Here is a 14,616-nt window from a genome sequence, read left to right on the forward strand (position 1 = left end):
CCAATAGTTACATGTTCTGATGATCGTTCTTTGGTCTATAGTCAGATACCAGCTGGAGTGTCAAATCAGAAGAGACTGTCAATGTTGACGAATAGATCCTGCCACCCTAAAGGCATGTGTTTAAGATTGAGCCCGGGAAAGTCCCACTCGAATACGAATTCTCGGGGCACATAGCCCTGAAACTCTGTTTCAGCAGCACCACCATCTGTCCCAGACGCAGGTGACGACTGTGTAGCATGATTCTGTTCAACAGAGTACTCTCGCAATGCAGCCTCGCATTTCTCAATACTTGTTTGAAGTATTTGGAAGTATGCAATATGGCCTACCGTCACAGTCTTGAGCTCTTCAAGTACCCTATGAGCGTCGCGGAGAAGTGCCATGACGGACGCGGCAGGATCGCGGAGGAGAATGGCCAATTTGAGTACGAGCAAAACGGAGACTGCGCACTTTGCCCATACGTAATCCAGAGCCCACCGGAATGTGCTGAGATAGGTCGAGCCAATTGTGTGTGTTGAGGACGCCGGCGAAGAATCTGGCGTCGATGTATAGGATTGCAGCATGTAATGTAGATGTCGACTTGCTGCGTCTTTAGCTCTGCGTATAAAGTTTTTCTGGAAGTCGGTCATGAATGCAATATTTTCCACGCCAGATGATGTCACAGCCTTCAAGTACAGTGTCATCATGGCCCATTCACGCTGGATGTGGAGGTTTTGTAACGCCATTGCTCGTCGATGTGGCACGGGTTCTGCCAAGATGATGTTTGTCCATTCATCCAGCCAGAGCGTCAACTCTACACAAGCTTCGTCTACTGTACTCCGGACTTTGTTTTCGTTTTCTTGGAGAAGAAATTCATCCGTGTCCCGTCGCATGATCTTGGTATATGCTTCTGCACGAATCAGGTTGAGTTCTACCTGGGAGAGTAGCCGAATGTCGACTGATGTATGTTCAGGGTGTTGGAGAAGGCTTCGGATTTTCCTAGGGGAGGTATGGAAATTCAATCCCGGTAACTTTCCTCCGTCTAGCGAGAAACTGCGGTGCGTCAGACAGTCAACGTTAGATATGACCGGAATAGGGCTTACAAGAGTTCGAGATTGCAAATGCCATGCCAGACGCGTGAAAGACGGTACAGTTCTTGCTCGTCATTGCTGACGACTCCAGAACGTATTTGGCCTTTTGCAATGAGTTGATCGACGACCCGAGGCAGGTCAAGCTGTATGGCAAAGCGAAGGGCCGTTGCAATCAAGAAAAAACCATTTTCAGAGTAGGCAGCTACCAGGGCAATGGCCTGGATGTCCTCTATACTGGGTATACTCTTGTTGATGAGCAAGTTTGTAATGTGATCGCGAACCCTGGATTGGAGCTGGCGGTAGATGGTTGCATTAAAACCTTCTTCAGCACGACAACCGATGCTGACTATGGCATCGAAGAGGACGGCACTCCGTGAGGATACAGAAGTGATGGTGTCATATCTCTCGCAGAATATTGGGACAAGGTATTGCTATGCTGCTTAGTGTCATGTGGTTGCGAATAGAGCCATGGCTTACACTGCCGGAGAAAAAGCTCGACGAGGGTCAGCATTATGAGTGGGGGGAGCAAAGGATTGAGGGGCCTGCCTACCTCTGGTACCAGTGAGCAGCTTGATCCCAAGTGATGAAGCCAGCATCAACGGCACTGCCAATTGCGTTGTGCCCGGCCGGGGAACGAGGTGTGACTTCTGCAACAGTCACGCTTGCGTTATCCATGTGTGACTGCATTGGGAAGCGAGTTAGCGACATGTCTTTATCCCTCCAGCCACGTGGGGTTTGGACTGTCTTGCAGTCATGCCGGCACCTGTCTGGTGGGCCGGGACTTGTTCGAGAAGCATCATCACTAATGCATGTAAGAGCCGTCACTCACGCTGGTCCTTGGACCGGGTGTCTCCCTGGTGCCGAGCAGCTCGCGCAGTGCAGCCATGTCGGCTTCCAACTTCTCGATACGGAGTACATTCTCGTCCTTGACTGCGTCAAAGTACTGGCAGGAAGCACTATTCCTTTCGCAACGTTGACAGGGGCGGTTTCCGTCGCATCGCACCTTGGACGTCCGGCAATTGACACAGGCATTGATAGCACGACGTTTGCGCGGTCGTGGTGAGGCGTGTGCATCCATCGGGAATCTCGCGCGAGAGGAGAAACCATGGTGGACTGACCCGGTTCTTAAAGTCGGGGTAAACCGGGGGTGGACCGAGTGGAGAAGTGGGGACGAAAGGGTGCATGAGTCGTGTGTTTTGGTGGCGGATGGCGACTATCGGATCTGGTCTTCGTTAGGCCCATCCTTCGCGCAAAGCTAGACATGCCGCACAGTCAATGTAATGGAGCAAATTTGCTTCTCTTCTTATTGTGCACATACTGCCTCACTCCCACTCATGCCCCCCTACACTGCTGTAGTCACCTCCGTAGACTACTGTCCAACACTTAACGGAGTGTCGACAGTAAGCAGCCTGAATCTGGGCGACCTCATCCGATGACAACGCCGACTGTAAACCGCGGTGACATGCAGTCTGCTGGTCGTTGTATTTCTTACGGCCGACCACCAAATGGGAACCTTCCACACACCACTTGTTTCCACAAAGGTGCATAACAGTAAGGGGTTCCGTGGTGGAAGGTTGGTGGGTCTTGTCTTTGGCGACCGACCGCAAGAGATCCTCAGTGAGGCCAGATTCCGGCTGGGTGTAAGCTCGATGTGCCGCAGCGATATGATAGGCGTAGACTTTGGTCTTCGTACTGCTGCGAGCAACATTGAGCCCCTCCAATCCTGTGACCCGTGGCGCATCGTTGTTTTCGCCACCTTCCCGTAGCACCACTGATTCGGTGACTACGCCTTGCTTCCTCGTCCTGCGAAAAAGAGCTGAACAATGGCCGAATGGTAACTGTTAGCCCGAGAAAGCAAGGTCCCCGTCCGTAAGTCTACGGACGACCGGGGGGAGGTTAGCATTGGTGATAACGCCAACGGGTGCTCCTGGTTGTATCGATCCCCAAAACGTCGCAACGGCGGCTCTGGGAGCAGATAAGACCAGGAGTTGATTGTCGGATTGAAGGACGGGGGAGGCCGGCGGATTAGGCCGGCGTGACTGGAGTGGCAGGGTGGGGGGCTGCTCATGCGACGAACACGCTATTAAAACCACACCATCAGCACACATATGATATAGTAGAGGTGGAGTAATCCCACGCAAGAGGTTAACCCTTACACATTTTGCGTTTCTTAGAGGACATCTTACAGAAAAAGAAGATAGGTAGAAAAAGAGAAAAGAGTTAACTATACACCTCTGATTCCAGTAGCTCTTACTGTTCATTCTCGAGTAAACAAACCATCCAACTGTTATTTCCCGATTAGTCTTGAAGACTAGAAAGATCGATAAACTACTTATTTCCTTATCTCTTGGATCGCCGTCTACCCGATCACATAGAGCTCTTATGTTCGCGCCAAATCTCGACTCTTCTACGCTGCTTTGCTCCACCTGCTTTGCTCCACCTGCTTTTCTGTCGGTGTCCGTCACGCCACTTGCTCAGTTGTCGCTTACACCGCGCTGCTGGAAGCATATCCAAGTACTAGCCGGGGGTACTGTGCTGCAACCATCTTGGTCAAGTTGGAGCCCGTCACATATTGGCCATGGCAGTGTTTGAACGAAACAAGGGCTCGTAAAATCTGGCGTTTCTGCTGTCTTTATTGAAGCTATCACGTCCCACTTCAGTTGGGGGCCACGTACTCATTAATGGTAGGCGCATTTTCCAGGTCAGTATTCGCTCCAAACTGTGCTACGGCCGAGCTATAGCTGGCCTGGACTGCCTCAGTTGCATAGACACGCATCTCCTTTTCGTAGGCTACTGTCACGCCCTCCCAATTATCGCCGTCGCCACGCTCCCACGCCTCTGCCATCAATCGACCCAGCAAAGCCGAGTCGCGCATCGCCGTATTCGCGCCGTTACCACCTGCTGGCGTCATCGCATGCACAGCGTCGCCAATGACAGTCACTCGAGGCTCGTTAGGCCATGCAGGCACGCCGTCTGGCGAAGAACAAGTGATTTTCCAAAAGGCAGCCTCGGCCTCGTTCATATTGTCAATGAGCGGCTTCAGGCGCGCGTGCCAGTACGAGGTAAGCGACTTTGCGATTGTTGCCGCTGGTGGGCCAGTGATGGTGTAGTTGTCGTTGGGTGCATCAATGACGCCTGGTGAGCCGCCCATGGTCCAGCCAAACTCGATGTCTGGATTGTCCAAATCGCCAGCACGGACGTTGGTGATTAGGAAGACCTTGCCACCATTCGGTTGTGAATCACTGTCATTGACGACAAAGACGCCCTCGCCCAGGCCTTTGAAAGCGGCCGTGGGTGCCTGACCGTGTATTCCTCGCGAGCCCAAGTCGTAGACCTTGATGGTGCCATTCGATAGTTGGCCTGCGACTGCACTCTTGACGCCCTCACCACCCACCAACATGGAGCCCTCTTCACTCTTGCTTCCGTCTGCAAAAACAAGGCGCACCCCGCCGTCCGTCTTCTCATAGCCTACAATCCGATGGCTCCATCGTACATTGTGTTCGAGGCCCTCTAGAAAGAGCGTACGCATATCGCCTCGCGAGATGCCCACAATCTTGCCATCTCTGCTAGTCAACGGCCCGTTGCTGCTGACAGGTGGCTGTCCTCCTGTCCCTGTCTCGCCCGTCAATGGGTCGATGACGGCAAATCCCGCGCCGCCAGTCTTGCCGCACTTGTCGTAGAATTTCTGAAATCCCTCGGGGCCAAGGACATTTTCTATTGCATCGAGTCCTTGGCTGGATAGGCGCAGGCGATAACCCTGTGCTCGAAAAACAATAGACGCGTCGCGCTCAAAGACGAGAAATGGAATCTTGAAACGGTGCAGCGAGCGGGCAAGGAGAAGCGAGGCAAGGCCAGCGCCAGCAATGAGGACTGGTTTTGGGGAGCTCATGGTGGGATATGTGGTCGTGTGCGAAGTGCTGCTGTTCTCCGGAGCAGCGACATGACTGCTGATATACCAGGCGTGTTGGGTGTTGTAAGAAATGCCATATATGGCGTTGGGTACATTATTTGGCAAGTGGGGGTCAGTTCGGGAGTCCGGAACCCCAACATGCGTCGCTTGCTAAGCCGATGGCTATCATTGTACACGGTGATGTATAAGCAGCCTTACATGATGCAGGGCCTGATGACGCAACAAGCAACCCCTGATACCGAGCCAAGCATCAGAGTTATTCGTCTACGCAATGCGGGTATGTTGTAGCTAGACGACGGGCCGCGGAAACTGTGGAAATATGGCCGCCGTCCTTGGCTAGACGCAGTAGTAATTTCTTGCATTGTGTTTTTGGACGAGGAATGAGAATGATACGCTGAGTATTGGATGATACATTTCAAATACTACGTGAAGAAGTATCTTTACATTCCTTCTATAACCCACAATGTGTTCGTACAGAACGTATCAGATTTTGGATCACTCAGACAATATGCCATTGCAACTTGTATTTTCCTTGATCAGAAACCAACTCAGGATGAACTTTTGCCATTGTCAAGATTCGACAAAGAATATTACTTTAGTCTTTTGCATCGGACAAAGGCTCGCAGATAGGTGTGATTAATTGACAGCTTACTTACACACATGGTGTGAATTGCCATTCGCTCTCGCAATATGGTTAAGAGCTTGAGATACCTATACAATCTTACTCTTTTGATACTGTTTTGAGAGGATACATTTACGGTCATAGGCTACAATACATAGACTGTTACGCCAGACCCTCTGATCCACACTTCAAAAACACGTGTTTACATAGTTTGTTTACAACCCCTACCATGTGTACGACATAGTCGTCTGCAATACCACTGAGCTACCGAGACACTACCTTAGTGACATTTTCAGATGATTGGTATCCATCAATTTCACGACAGATGATGAAGTGGAGCTACACGTATGCTATTTTGCAGATGTACTACTATTCTAAGTCGGACTCTGGCGACATGTCGATTCCATTGGTCCCAAGGTCAGTCTCGGCAGTGTCCATGTCAGCTTACGCGTAGGTATGGGTGCACGATGGGCCTATGGATGGAGTAGTATGCATGAATGTATATTTTGCAGTTGTCGAGATACGGGATCAAGGGGTTCTCGTACTGAAATGTCATGTGAAATTGGAGTGTTGTGGCTAGGTAGGTCAGTGTTTCTATGGTGCTGTAACACGTCTCTAAGCATTCGCATGTCACTTTAACGCTATTCATCTTCTCCTAGGACGTGAAATCGTTTCTAGGAAAGAAAAGGAAGATGGATAGGAGCATGTCAGATGTGATCGATTGTTGCTTGGCAAAACATGGTGTTGATACTTACATGCCAGCAAATTACCGCACAGATGCAGTGCTAATCCGAAACCGGCACCGTATTGCGAGAACCTGTTTTGAGGGCTGTGAGTAACCTGAATGTGGATGGATGTTATTGATACAAGGCCATTATCGTTATTTCTGCAGGTCTAGTCCAGCCGGACGTTAGCTCATTTCGTGTAGCGTGATGATACATACGTATCCTGCAGGCTTCACCTCAAGCATGTGATTTCAGAACTAGATCTGAGATAGGCGAGATACGGCGGGGCTATTGTTAGCAGCGACGTCGGTTTAGTTGCTGCATATGAGGCGTCGGTAGCCCAGGTGACGGTAATGCATCCAAGACGGTCCAGGGATTTGTCAAACGTAGTTTGCATGTCACAGCCGTAATAACTCACAACGTGTGACAGGGAGGTTGAGGTTTGGTCGACAAAAACGCTAGCGGGCTGTCGGCGGGCTGATTGAAGCGAACAAGGTCGGTTAGGTAATTACTTGGGTGGCAGCAGGGATGATACCGGGATGTAAATGTTTGTGAAACATACATGTACACAAACAATCAGTCTTGTTTACGCAGCTCCCGGGCATGTAAGCTGTAGTTTGGGCAACGGGTACTGTCGTGTTGTCATTATCATCAAGATTGGATCCACCGAGGCGCCTACCGCTGTTTGTTTGGATCTGGTCGGTTCAATATGCGACGACCCAGGCTACGGCCAGGCCAATGCCGTGACCGGTAGCGAGTTCAGCTGCAATCCGTGAAACACTGGTAGACATGCAGAAGCGTCGATATCTCCCTAGACATGGCATTGCTTACGGTTCCAGTCTGAGAGATCAGACAGTCTGCAGGGGTGAATAAATCGACCGACATACCCGGAGATGGATCGATACATGTGGAGTTTATAGTGTGGTGCTTTCTTCTTGGCAACAAGAAGCAGAGATACAGCTTTCGAAGTAGATGGGAAGGATGCAACCCTGAAGAGTAAGTACATGGGATTTGGTCATCTGTCATTGTCATTCATGTCTATTTTGATCGTAAAATGGCGTCAGTGGGATGATGCTACAGCAAAGCCTCGAATCGTGACGAGGCCAGCCACAAGTCTACTCGGGTATGTCTAACTATATATACAGAACTTTTGGTCTTCTCCATAATCGTACACAAAGGGGTTGCCGCTCAAATAAGCGCTTCGCCCCTGAACATGGCCTCTCGGACTTCTCGTACAACATCTGCACGGTCACCTGGCCCGAGCAGTACAATACCTCTTCCACGTCTGCCCATTCGGCCTGTGCGGCCAAGGCGGTGGATAAAATCAATGGTGGTGTGGGGAACATCAAAGAGGATGACGTGTCGAACAGACACGGTGTCAATACCTCGTGAGCCAAGATCAGTTGTGACAATGACCTTGGTGTTGGGAAGAGTGCGTTTGTTCGCCAGCGTCGAGTTGATGGGTGCTTCATCTTGAGTCGCTGGCGAAGTGCCGAGTGAAGAATCGCTAGTAAAAGATTTGAGAATCTTTGCTTGGCGCGAAGGGTCTGTGTCACGGTGGAAGGCCAGAGCATCAACGCCCTTTTTGACAAGGTACTGTGCCACCTCTTCAGTATCCTCACGCTCGTTGACAAAAACCAAGATGCGTTTTGTTGGTATTGCTTCCTTGCCCTCGGTGGGATCATAGTCAGCAGATGCTTTGCCAATTTGCCATATCGTGTCTGCACAAGCGAGTAGCTTGTTACCGCGGTAGGGATCCTTGTTTACGTCCACGACACCCAACTGCACCCTGCGAGGAATGGCGTGCAAGTTTGGGGTGACAAGGCGGTGCATGTCTGGAAACCTCTGTGCAAGGTATTTGTCGAGGTACTTGGGAATGGTGGCCGAGCATAGAATAAGCTTCTTGAGAGATGGAGTGGCCCGCTCGAGGATCTCGGTAGTAGTCTCCTTGAAAGAGCGGTCGAAAAGGGAGTCTGCTTCGTCGCAGATGAGATGGGTAACGCGGGCAAGGATGTTGGGGTTGCTTTGGGCAATGCTGGCGAGGAGCGGCGGGGTACTGATGACAACATCGACGCCGTTGGGGTTGAAGAGCTGGTTGCGGATGACAGTAGCAGATAACTTGGCAGATATGGGCGCGGCACGGAACTTGATAGTGTGCGAGAGCGACTTTGCGACGGCGCCGACCTGTGCAACCAGTTCGGCGGAGGGAACGAGGATGATGGCCCGTGGGCGGGCTGGGTCAACGGCCTTGTTGATCTCTGGCTCCTCGGCAGCGAACATGTCGGTTCGCTTATCGTGCTCTTTGGCAGTCGCAGCAGCCTCTTGAGCCGCCTTGGTTGCCTGTTGCTCGGCCTCGTCCTTTTCGCGCATCTCTTCCTGCTTGATGGCGTCCAGGGTAGGGAGAAGGTATGCCAGTGTCTTTCCAGACCCCGTCTCGGCTGCGAGCAAGAAGGTGTCGGGGCCTGTCTTCTTCGTCTTTACTTTGGCGCGCACAGCCTTCTGCATGCCGAGCAGGGCGGGTATGGCGACAGCCTGTGCCGGTGTGGGATTGCGGTACTCGAGGCCGGGCAACGCATCGTTGACGGCGCGCAGGACGGGCTCGGCGAGGGGGAACTTGTCGAAGGAGTCGTACTGGTCCATGTTGCGCTTGATGGCGGTGCGGTCGCTGTAGGGCACCCGGTGCAGCGAGCTCTGCATCTTGAGGGCGTGGAAGGGCTCTGCCCTTGGCCTGGCCCTGCCCTGGCTGCGTCCTGTGGGCGGCGACGGACGCCCACGTGCCTCTCTCTGGTCGCGCATCCGTTGCAGGCCCGGCGGCGCTTGTGTGCGGTTCAGGTAGGAGAAGGCATCGGCCGTCTTCTTGGGCTTGATGTCTGATGTGCGGGCGACATGTTCCGACAGCACCATGCGCGAGGGTCTCGGGGCCCTGGACGGCGACAGCGACGACGACTGGCGGCGGTCGTGGTAGGTGGCATACAGGCGTGGGTGGTGCGGCAGTGATAATGACTGGCGGCGCAATGGCGAAAGGTCCAGCAGCGTCCGTGGGCCGCAGAGCGGACACGGAGCGGACAGCCGTGGCAGCATCGTCCGTTGGTTTGGGCGGTTTATTTTTTGGGGGGGGAGAGGGCAATTTTTTTCCCAAACGGGCAGACGAGGTGACGTCGGGCGGCGGCACGGGCGATGTCGCGATACAAGTGGGCGCTAGGCGCAGAGGGCTGCCATTGCTGCCAGCGTGCCATGGACTGGCGGGTGGGCTCCAGCCACATGCGGCTCGTTACCTCAGCAACACCACCCAACACCCGTCTACCCCGGCTATCAACACCTTAGATAGCGCCCACGGCCCCAATCCAATTCACACCGCACGCATCCACACACACACTCGTCCTCGATAGCCTTTTCATTGCACAATAGCCTCCGCGCTCCGTGTGTGCCTGTGTGCGTGTGTGTCCTTCACTTGCTTTGCTTCAGGCTTCATCAGCGCACACGCTGCCCTGCACTCACTGCCTACACTACACTAGGCCTGCCAGTGCGCGCCCAACTCCTCGACGGAGATTGCCCAGTGACGGCATCCATCCCGCCGCCCTAGACAAACAACAAAGGAGGATTTCTTTGTTTGCACTCTCGCCTAGCACATTGCGACAGACATGTCGCGCAACGAAGCGGTAAGCACTCCATTCCCCCTCCACCACGACGCTCCTGTCGGTCGCGTGACGGCCATGGCGACTGCGACTGCGATGCTGACAGCAATGGCACCCAGGTGTCGCCGCTGCGCATCACCAAGACGCCCTCCACTTCGTCCCCCAAGGGCAGTGGCCGGCCGCTGTCGGAGATCAGCCCCCATGAGCACCGCAGGAACTCGCCCAGCTGGAACCAGTCAACAAAGGTTCGTGCACATGGCCGCTCCATCAGCACCAAAAGCAACTGACACGCCCCCTTCCAGAAGATGCTCATCTCCAAGGAGAGCTCGCCCTACCGCGACTCGTCGCCCTTTACTCACAGCCCCCGTCTTTTCTGGAAGGAGCAGACAACGTCGCCCAAGAGCCGTTTCGACACGTCAGAGAACGACTGCGAGGCCAGCACACCGCTCTCCCCCAAGCGCAACTCGATTGAGAACCTGAAGAAGCAGTCACGTGTCAAGAACAGCAGCATGTTCGCCCGCGAGCAAAAGAACGAATACGACCCCACCCTCGTCCAGCCACTCGACCGCCCCCTCGCCGCCGGTCGCCCGCTAAACACCGTCGTACAGGGCAACGCATATGGCGGTCATGGTATGCAGGGCATGCGCGATGAGAACAACAACAACAGCAGCAGCAGCAATGGCCCGACCAGGATTCCCATCCTCAGTCCCTCCAAGACTTCCCCCGCCAAGCTACCCACACAGTCGTCCTTCTCTTCACCCTCAAAGTCGTCGCCCTCAGAAGGTCGCGCGTCCCCCACAAAGTCGTCGCTTGTCAGCAACGGCCGCTTCAACTCACCACAATATAACCCCGACTCCAGCGCCGTCTTCTCCGACGAAGAAGACATGGTGCAACAGACGCCCCGCCCCCTGCGTCGCCATGCTAAGAGTGTGACCTTCGACACTAGGCCTCCCCAGATCACAGAATTTGAGATGGTCACACCTGATCCTTCCGTGACGACAGCATCGCGAGACGGCAGCTACGATTCCGAAGAAGACGAGACAGAGGAGGAGCTGAGCTTTGACCAGGACGACAGCTTCGATGCTTCCCTCGAGGACACCGAGAAGACACCCGTAGTCCTTCCTGAGGATTGGCGCCACATGAGCCCAGATGCTGCAAACACTTCACTAACTGACACCTACGACGATGTTTTCGATGGTCGCGACAACAGTCCCATGCCCTCTGCAAACCCCAATGGTCAAAGGAACCAAGCCCGCCTGGGCTCAACCGCCTCTGATAGCGACGCCAGACCACTTCCTCCTCTTCCCGGCTTCCCAGCCCAAGAGGGCAGTCGGCGGCGTGACTCGAGCATTGGTTTGTCTAATGCTGCTGAGCGAATCAACGACAGGCGGCGGTCTCTCCCTCAGCTTCCCCAAGCCGCTGGTATCTCCAAGAACGATCTCCTCAACATGCGCGAAGTTTCCATGTCGCTTGAAGACCGATTGCGTTTGATGAACTTTGACAACGACCGCGATACAAGCACCCCAACACAGGAGATGCAGAACAGGAAGAACATTCATATTGACGATGAGGTCACCGACGCTGACGTTGAACGTTCCGAGACGGCCGCTGATGAGCCGAGATCTGCGCCCCGCATCTCCCGCGATTCCATCCTCCGTCGTGTCAAGAGCCGCAACTTTGAGGATGGTGAAGACGACGATTCCGAAGTTGAATACAGCAACTTCGACCATGATGACAGCCCTGAGCGCAGCTATGGAGACCTCGCTGATCTTGATCCCGATGTCCCCATCCCCTCGCGTGAAGTCTCTTCCAACTTTGACGAACACCCACGACAAGTCTCTGGTGTTTCTCAGAGTGAGGCAGACAGCGTGGTGGATGCATATAGCTATGGCGATGTGCCACACGGTGACCATGATGACGAAACAGACGTTGACGGTAGCTCCATGTCCCAACTTGAAGACTATGAGCGCGACTCATCCGTCATCCACCACCCGATGCCACCAGCATCCGACGACGAGGATGAGACTAGTCAATATTCTCTCGAGCCTGAGGAGCAGCCCACATCCCAGAGCACCATCGACTCTTCCGGCCCATCAACACCAACTGTTGCTCCCTCCTCACCAGTCGTCGAGGACAAGCAGGCTCAGCAAGACGACATGTTTTCAAACATTGACACCAAGGACATGGATCTCAGCCTTGACCCCGAGAAGCCTACAGTCGACACACCTGCAAACCCACTTGACAAGGCTCCTAAGCTGGACGCTATGCGCGATGCTCTCCGTCGACCTGTCACTCCAGAACCGGCAGATGGTCAGAATGACGAGTCAGGATCGGAAGGTCCTAGTACCCCAGACTCCGTCATTCGGCACCCCATTGCTCAATCACCCCTTCCACAAGAAGATATTGAGGTTCCTCAGCGTGAAGCCACTATTCGGGGTGCAGGTGGAAAGTTGAAGACTAGACCTTCGCTCATCCCGGATGAGGTTGACATGGCCGCCACGCGTCGCCATGTCAGTGGTGGTTATGCTCCTCCCGTCCCTGAGCGAAGCCCTAAACGCCAGTCTATGAGCCTCGAGCCGGGCCATGCCGATGATGAAGATTCACAGCTCAGCATTGGGACAAGAGAAAGACGGATGCTTGATCTTAACCTTGGCGATGACTCCAATGACCTCAGCTTCGGCCTCGACAAGGAGTTTGATCACATCATTGCTGCACAAAAGGTAAGTTGCCCTTCGACTTGTACAATTGGATCAGTTTACTAACATCTCCAAACAGAAGGGATACATGATGCGTGAGAACAAAAAGGTTGTTGTTGCTAGCAGCCGTCAATTCAGTGACGAAAAGCCACCCACTGGAACTGATGCTGCACCTGAGATCGTAGTTGCCAAAACTGGAACTCGCAAGGCCAGTGCTGAGCGCAAGCCTTGGACGAAAGAACCATGGAATGGCAAGCCTCGACGCAAGAGCATCCGAACTGCATCGGGTCGGCGAATGCGGACCTCCGAGGGCCCCGCGCCGCCTCTACCTGGCCAGGACTCGGCTGTCGCTGGTGGCCTCGACGCTGTGGCTGAGCAGGGAGCTGTTGATGAATTTGAAGATGGAGAGGAGCGCGGCAGAGTCTTTGTCAAGGTGGTTGGTGTCAAGGATCTCGATCTTCCTCTCCCGAAGAAGGAACGCGTCAACTTCCAACTGACTCTCGACAATGGCCTGCACTGTGTTACCACATCTTGGCTGGAGCTTTCCCAGTCGGCTCCGATTGGTCAAGAATTTGAGCTTGTCGTCTTGGACGATCTCGAGTTCCAACTCACCCTGCAGACAAAGCTTGAGCCTCCAGCGGTGCAGCAGGTTGTTGCTCCACCCACCAAGATTGTTAACCACAAGAAGTCGCACTCGGCCTTCCGCAATCTCCTCTCATCCCCCAAGAAGAGGAAGGAGCAAGAACGCAAGGCACAAGAGGAGGCTGATCGCATTGCTCTTCAAGAACAGCAAGAGGCTCAGGCTGCTGCTAAGCGCAACTACCAGGCAACTGCCTGGGACCTCCTCCATGACTTGGTCGGTTCGGATGGATCGTTTGCTCGTGCCTATGTTTGCCTCAGCAACTACGAGAATCAAGCATATGGTCGCCCCTTGACTGTCGATGTTCCCTGCTTCAACGAGTGGGCTGTTGACAACACGGGCGGAAGCAGTGTGAAGAGCAAGCGTGGTGGTGTTGTTCGCCGTCCCCCTTATCGGGTCGGCAAGCTAACTCTTCAGCTGTTGTATGTGCCCAAGCCGAAGAACTCAAAAGATGAGGACATGCCCAAGAGCATGAATGCTTGCATTCGTGAACTCAAGGAGGCTGAACAAGTCAAGGACATTAGCTTCGAAGGCACTTTAAGCCAGCAAGGTGGTGATTGTCCCGTAAGTACCTGCCACATTAACCATTCACAAACACAAACTAACATGTTGTAGTACTGGCGTCGCCGATTCTTCCGCCTGGAAGGCACAAAGCTCACTGCGTATCACGAGTCCACGCGCCAGCCACGTGCTACCATCAACCTGGCAAAGGCCTCTAAGCTCATGGATGACAAGTCAGCCCTTCAACAGCCTTCTGCGACCAAGTCCGGTGGCCGCCGCAAGTCTGGGTTTGCTGAAGACGAAGAAGGCTACATGTTTGTCGAGGAGGGATTCCGCATCCGCTTCGCCAACGGCGAGGTCATTGACTTTTATGCCGACAGCCGCGATCAGAAGGAGGCTTGGATGAAGGTCCTTTCCGAGACCGTCGGAAAGGATATTGCACAGAACAAGGGCTGGGCCGCCATGGTCCTTGAAAAGGAACGCAAGGAACGCAAGGAACGAGCCCAGCTGGGGTCTCCTACTTCAAACTCAAACGTCGATCGCCCGGTTCACGCACGCACTCAATCGCACGATGTCCATTCACCCAGGCCCAACGCCAGCCCCGTCAAGGGTCATGCCCGAACGCAATCGCACGCACCAGCTCCACCTCTGAAAGATATGCGCATGTCGCATGCGCCGCCTCCAAGGCCGCGAACACAGGAGTCTGCTGCAAAGTCGGGACGTAGAGATCAGGTTCGATCGATGATTTTCTAAAAGCTACTTCATTTCTCTTCATCGTCGATACCCTTTTCTCTAGTCGCATTCTTGGACATTCACTTTA

General features: G+C 53.7%; 4 protein-coding genes across 4 annotated transcripts; 1 reads left to right on the plus strand and 3 right to left on the minus strand.

Moving 5' to 3' along the window:
* Positions 1-65: 65 nt before the first annotated feature.
* COCCADRAFT_6667 (uncharacterized protein) lies at positions 66-2,145 on the minus strand (the record flags this gene model as incomplete). The annotated part of the gene is made up of 5 exons (XM_007716065.1): positions 66-1,029; positions 1,080-1,498; positions 1,545-1,560; positions 1,618-1,748; positions 1,897-2,145. 5 exons carry the CDS (start codon positions 2,143-2,145, stop codon positions 66-68), a joined length of 1,779 nt encoding a protein of 592 aa, XP_007714255.1.
* A 1,578-nt stretch (positions 2,146-3,723) lies between these two features.
* COCCADRAFT_38462 (uncharacterized protein) lies at positions 3,724-4,956 on the minus strand (the record flags this gene model as incomplete). Its single annotated transcript, XM_007716083.1, has 1 exon — positions 3,724-4,956. One exon carries the CDS (start codon positions 4,954-4,956, stop codon positions 3,724-3,726), a length of 1,233 nt encoding a protein of 410 aa, XP_007714273.1.
* A 2,556-nt stretch (positions 4,957-7,512) lies between these two features.
* Positions 7,513-9,228, minus strand: COCCADRAFT_101312 (uncharacterized protein; the record flags this gene model as incomplete). The annotated part of the gene is made up of 1 exon (XM_007716084.1): positions 7,513-9,228. The coding sequence occupies one exon, from the start codon at positions 9,226-9,228 to the stop codon at positions 7,513-7,515; it is 1,716 nt and encodes a 571-aa protein (XP_007714274.1).
* Positions 9,229-9,965: 737 nt separating this feature from the next.
* COCCADRAFT_27844 (uncharacterized protein) lies at positions 9,966-14,549 on the plus strand (the record flags this gene model as incomplete). The annotated part of the gene is made up of 5 exons (XM_007716073.1): positions 9,966-9,983; positions 10,079-10,204; positions 10,262-12,679; positions 12,735-13,859; positions 13,911-14,549. The coding sequence occupies 5 exons, from the start codon at positions 9,966-9,968 to the stop codon at positions 14,547-14,549; spliced, it is 4,326 nt and encodes a 1,441-aa protein (XP_007714263.1).
* Between the last annotated feature and the right edge of the window lie 67 nt (positions 14,550-14,616).

The sequence above is a fragment of the Bipolaris zeicola genome (assembly GCF_000523435.1).
Source record: "Bipolaris zeicola 26-R-13 unplaced genomic scaffold scaffold_126, whole genome shotgun sequence".
NCBI classification, from domain to species: domain Eukaryota; kingdom Fungi; phylum Ascomycota; class Dothideomycetes; order Pleosporales; family Pleosporaceae; genus Bipolaris; species Bipolaris zeicola.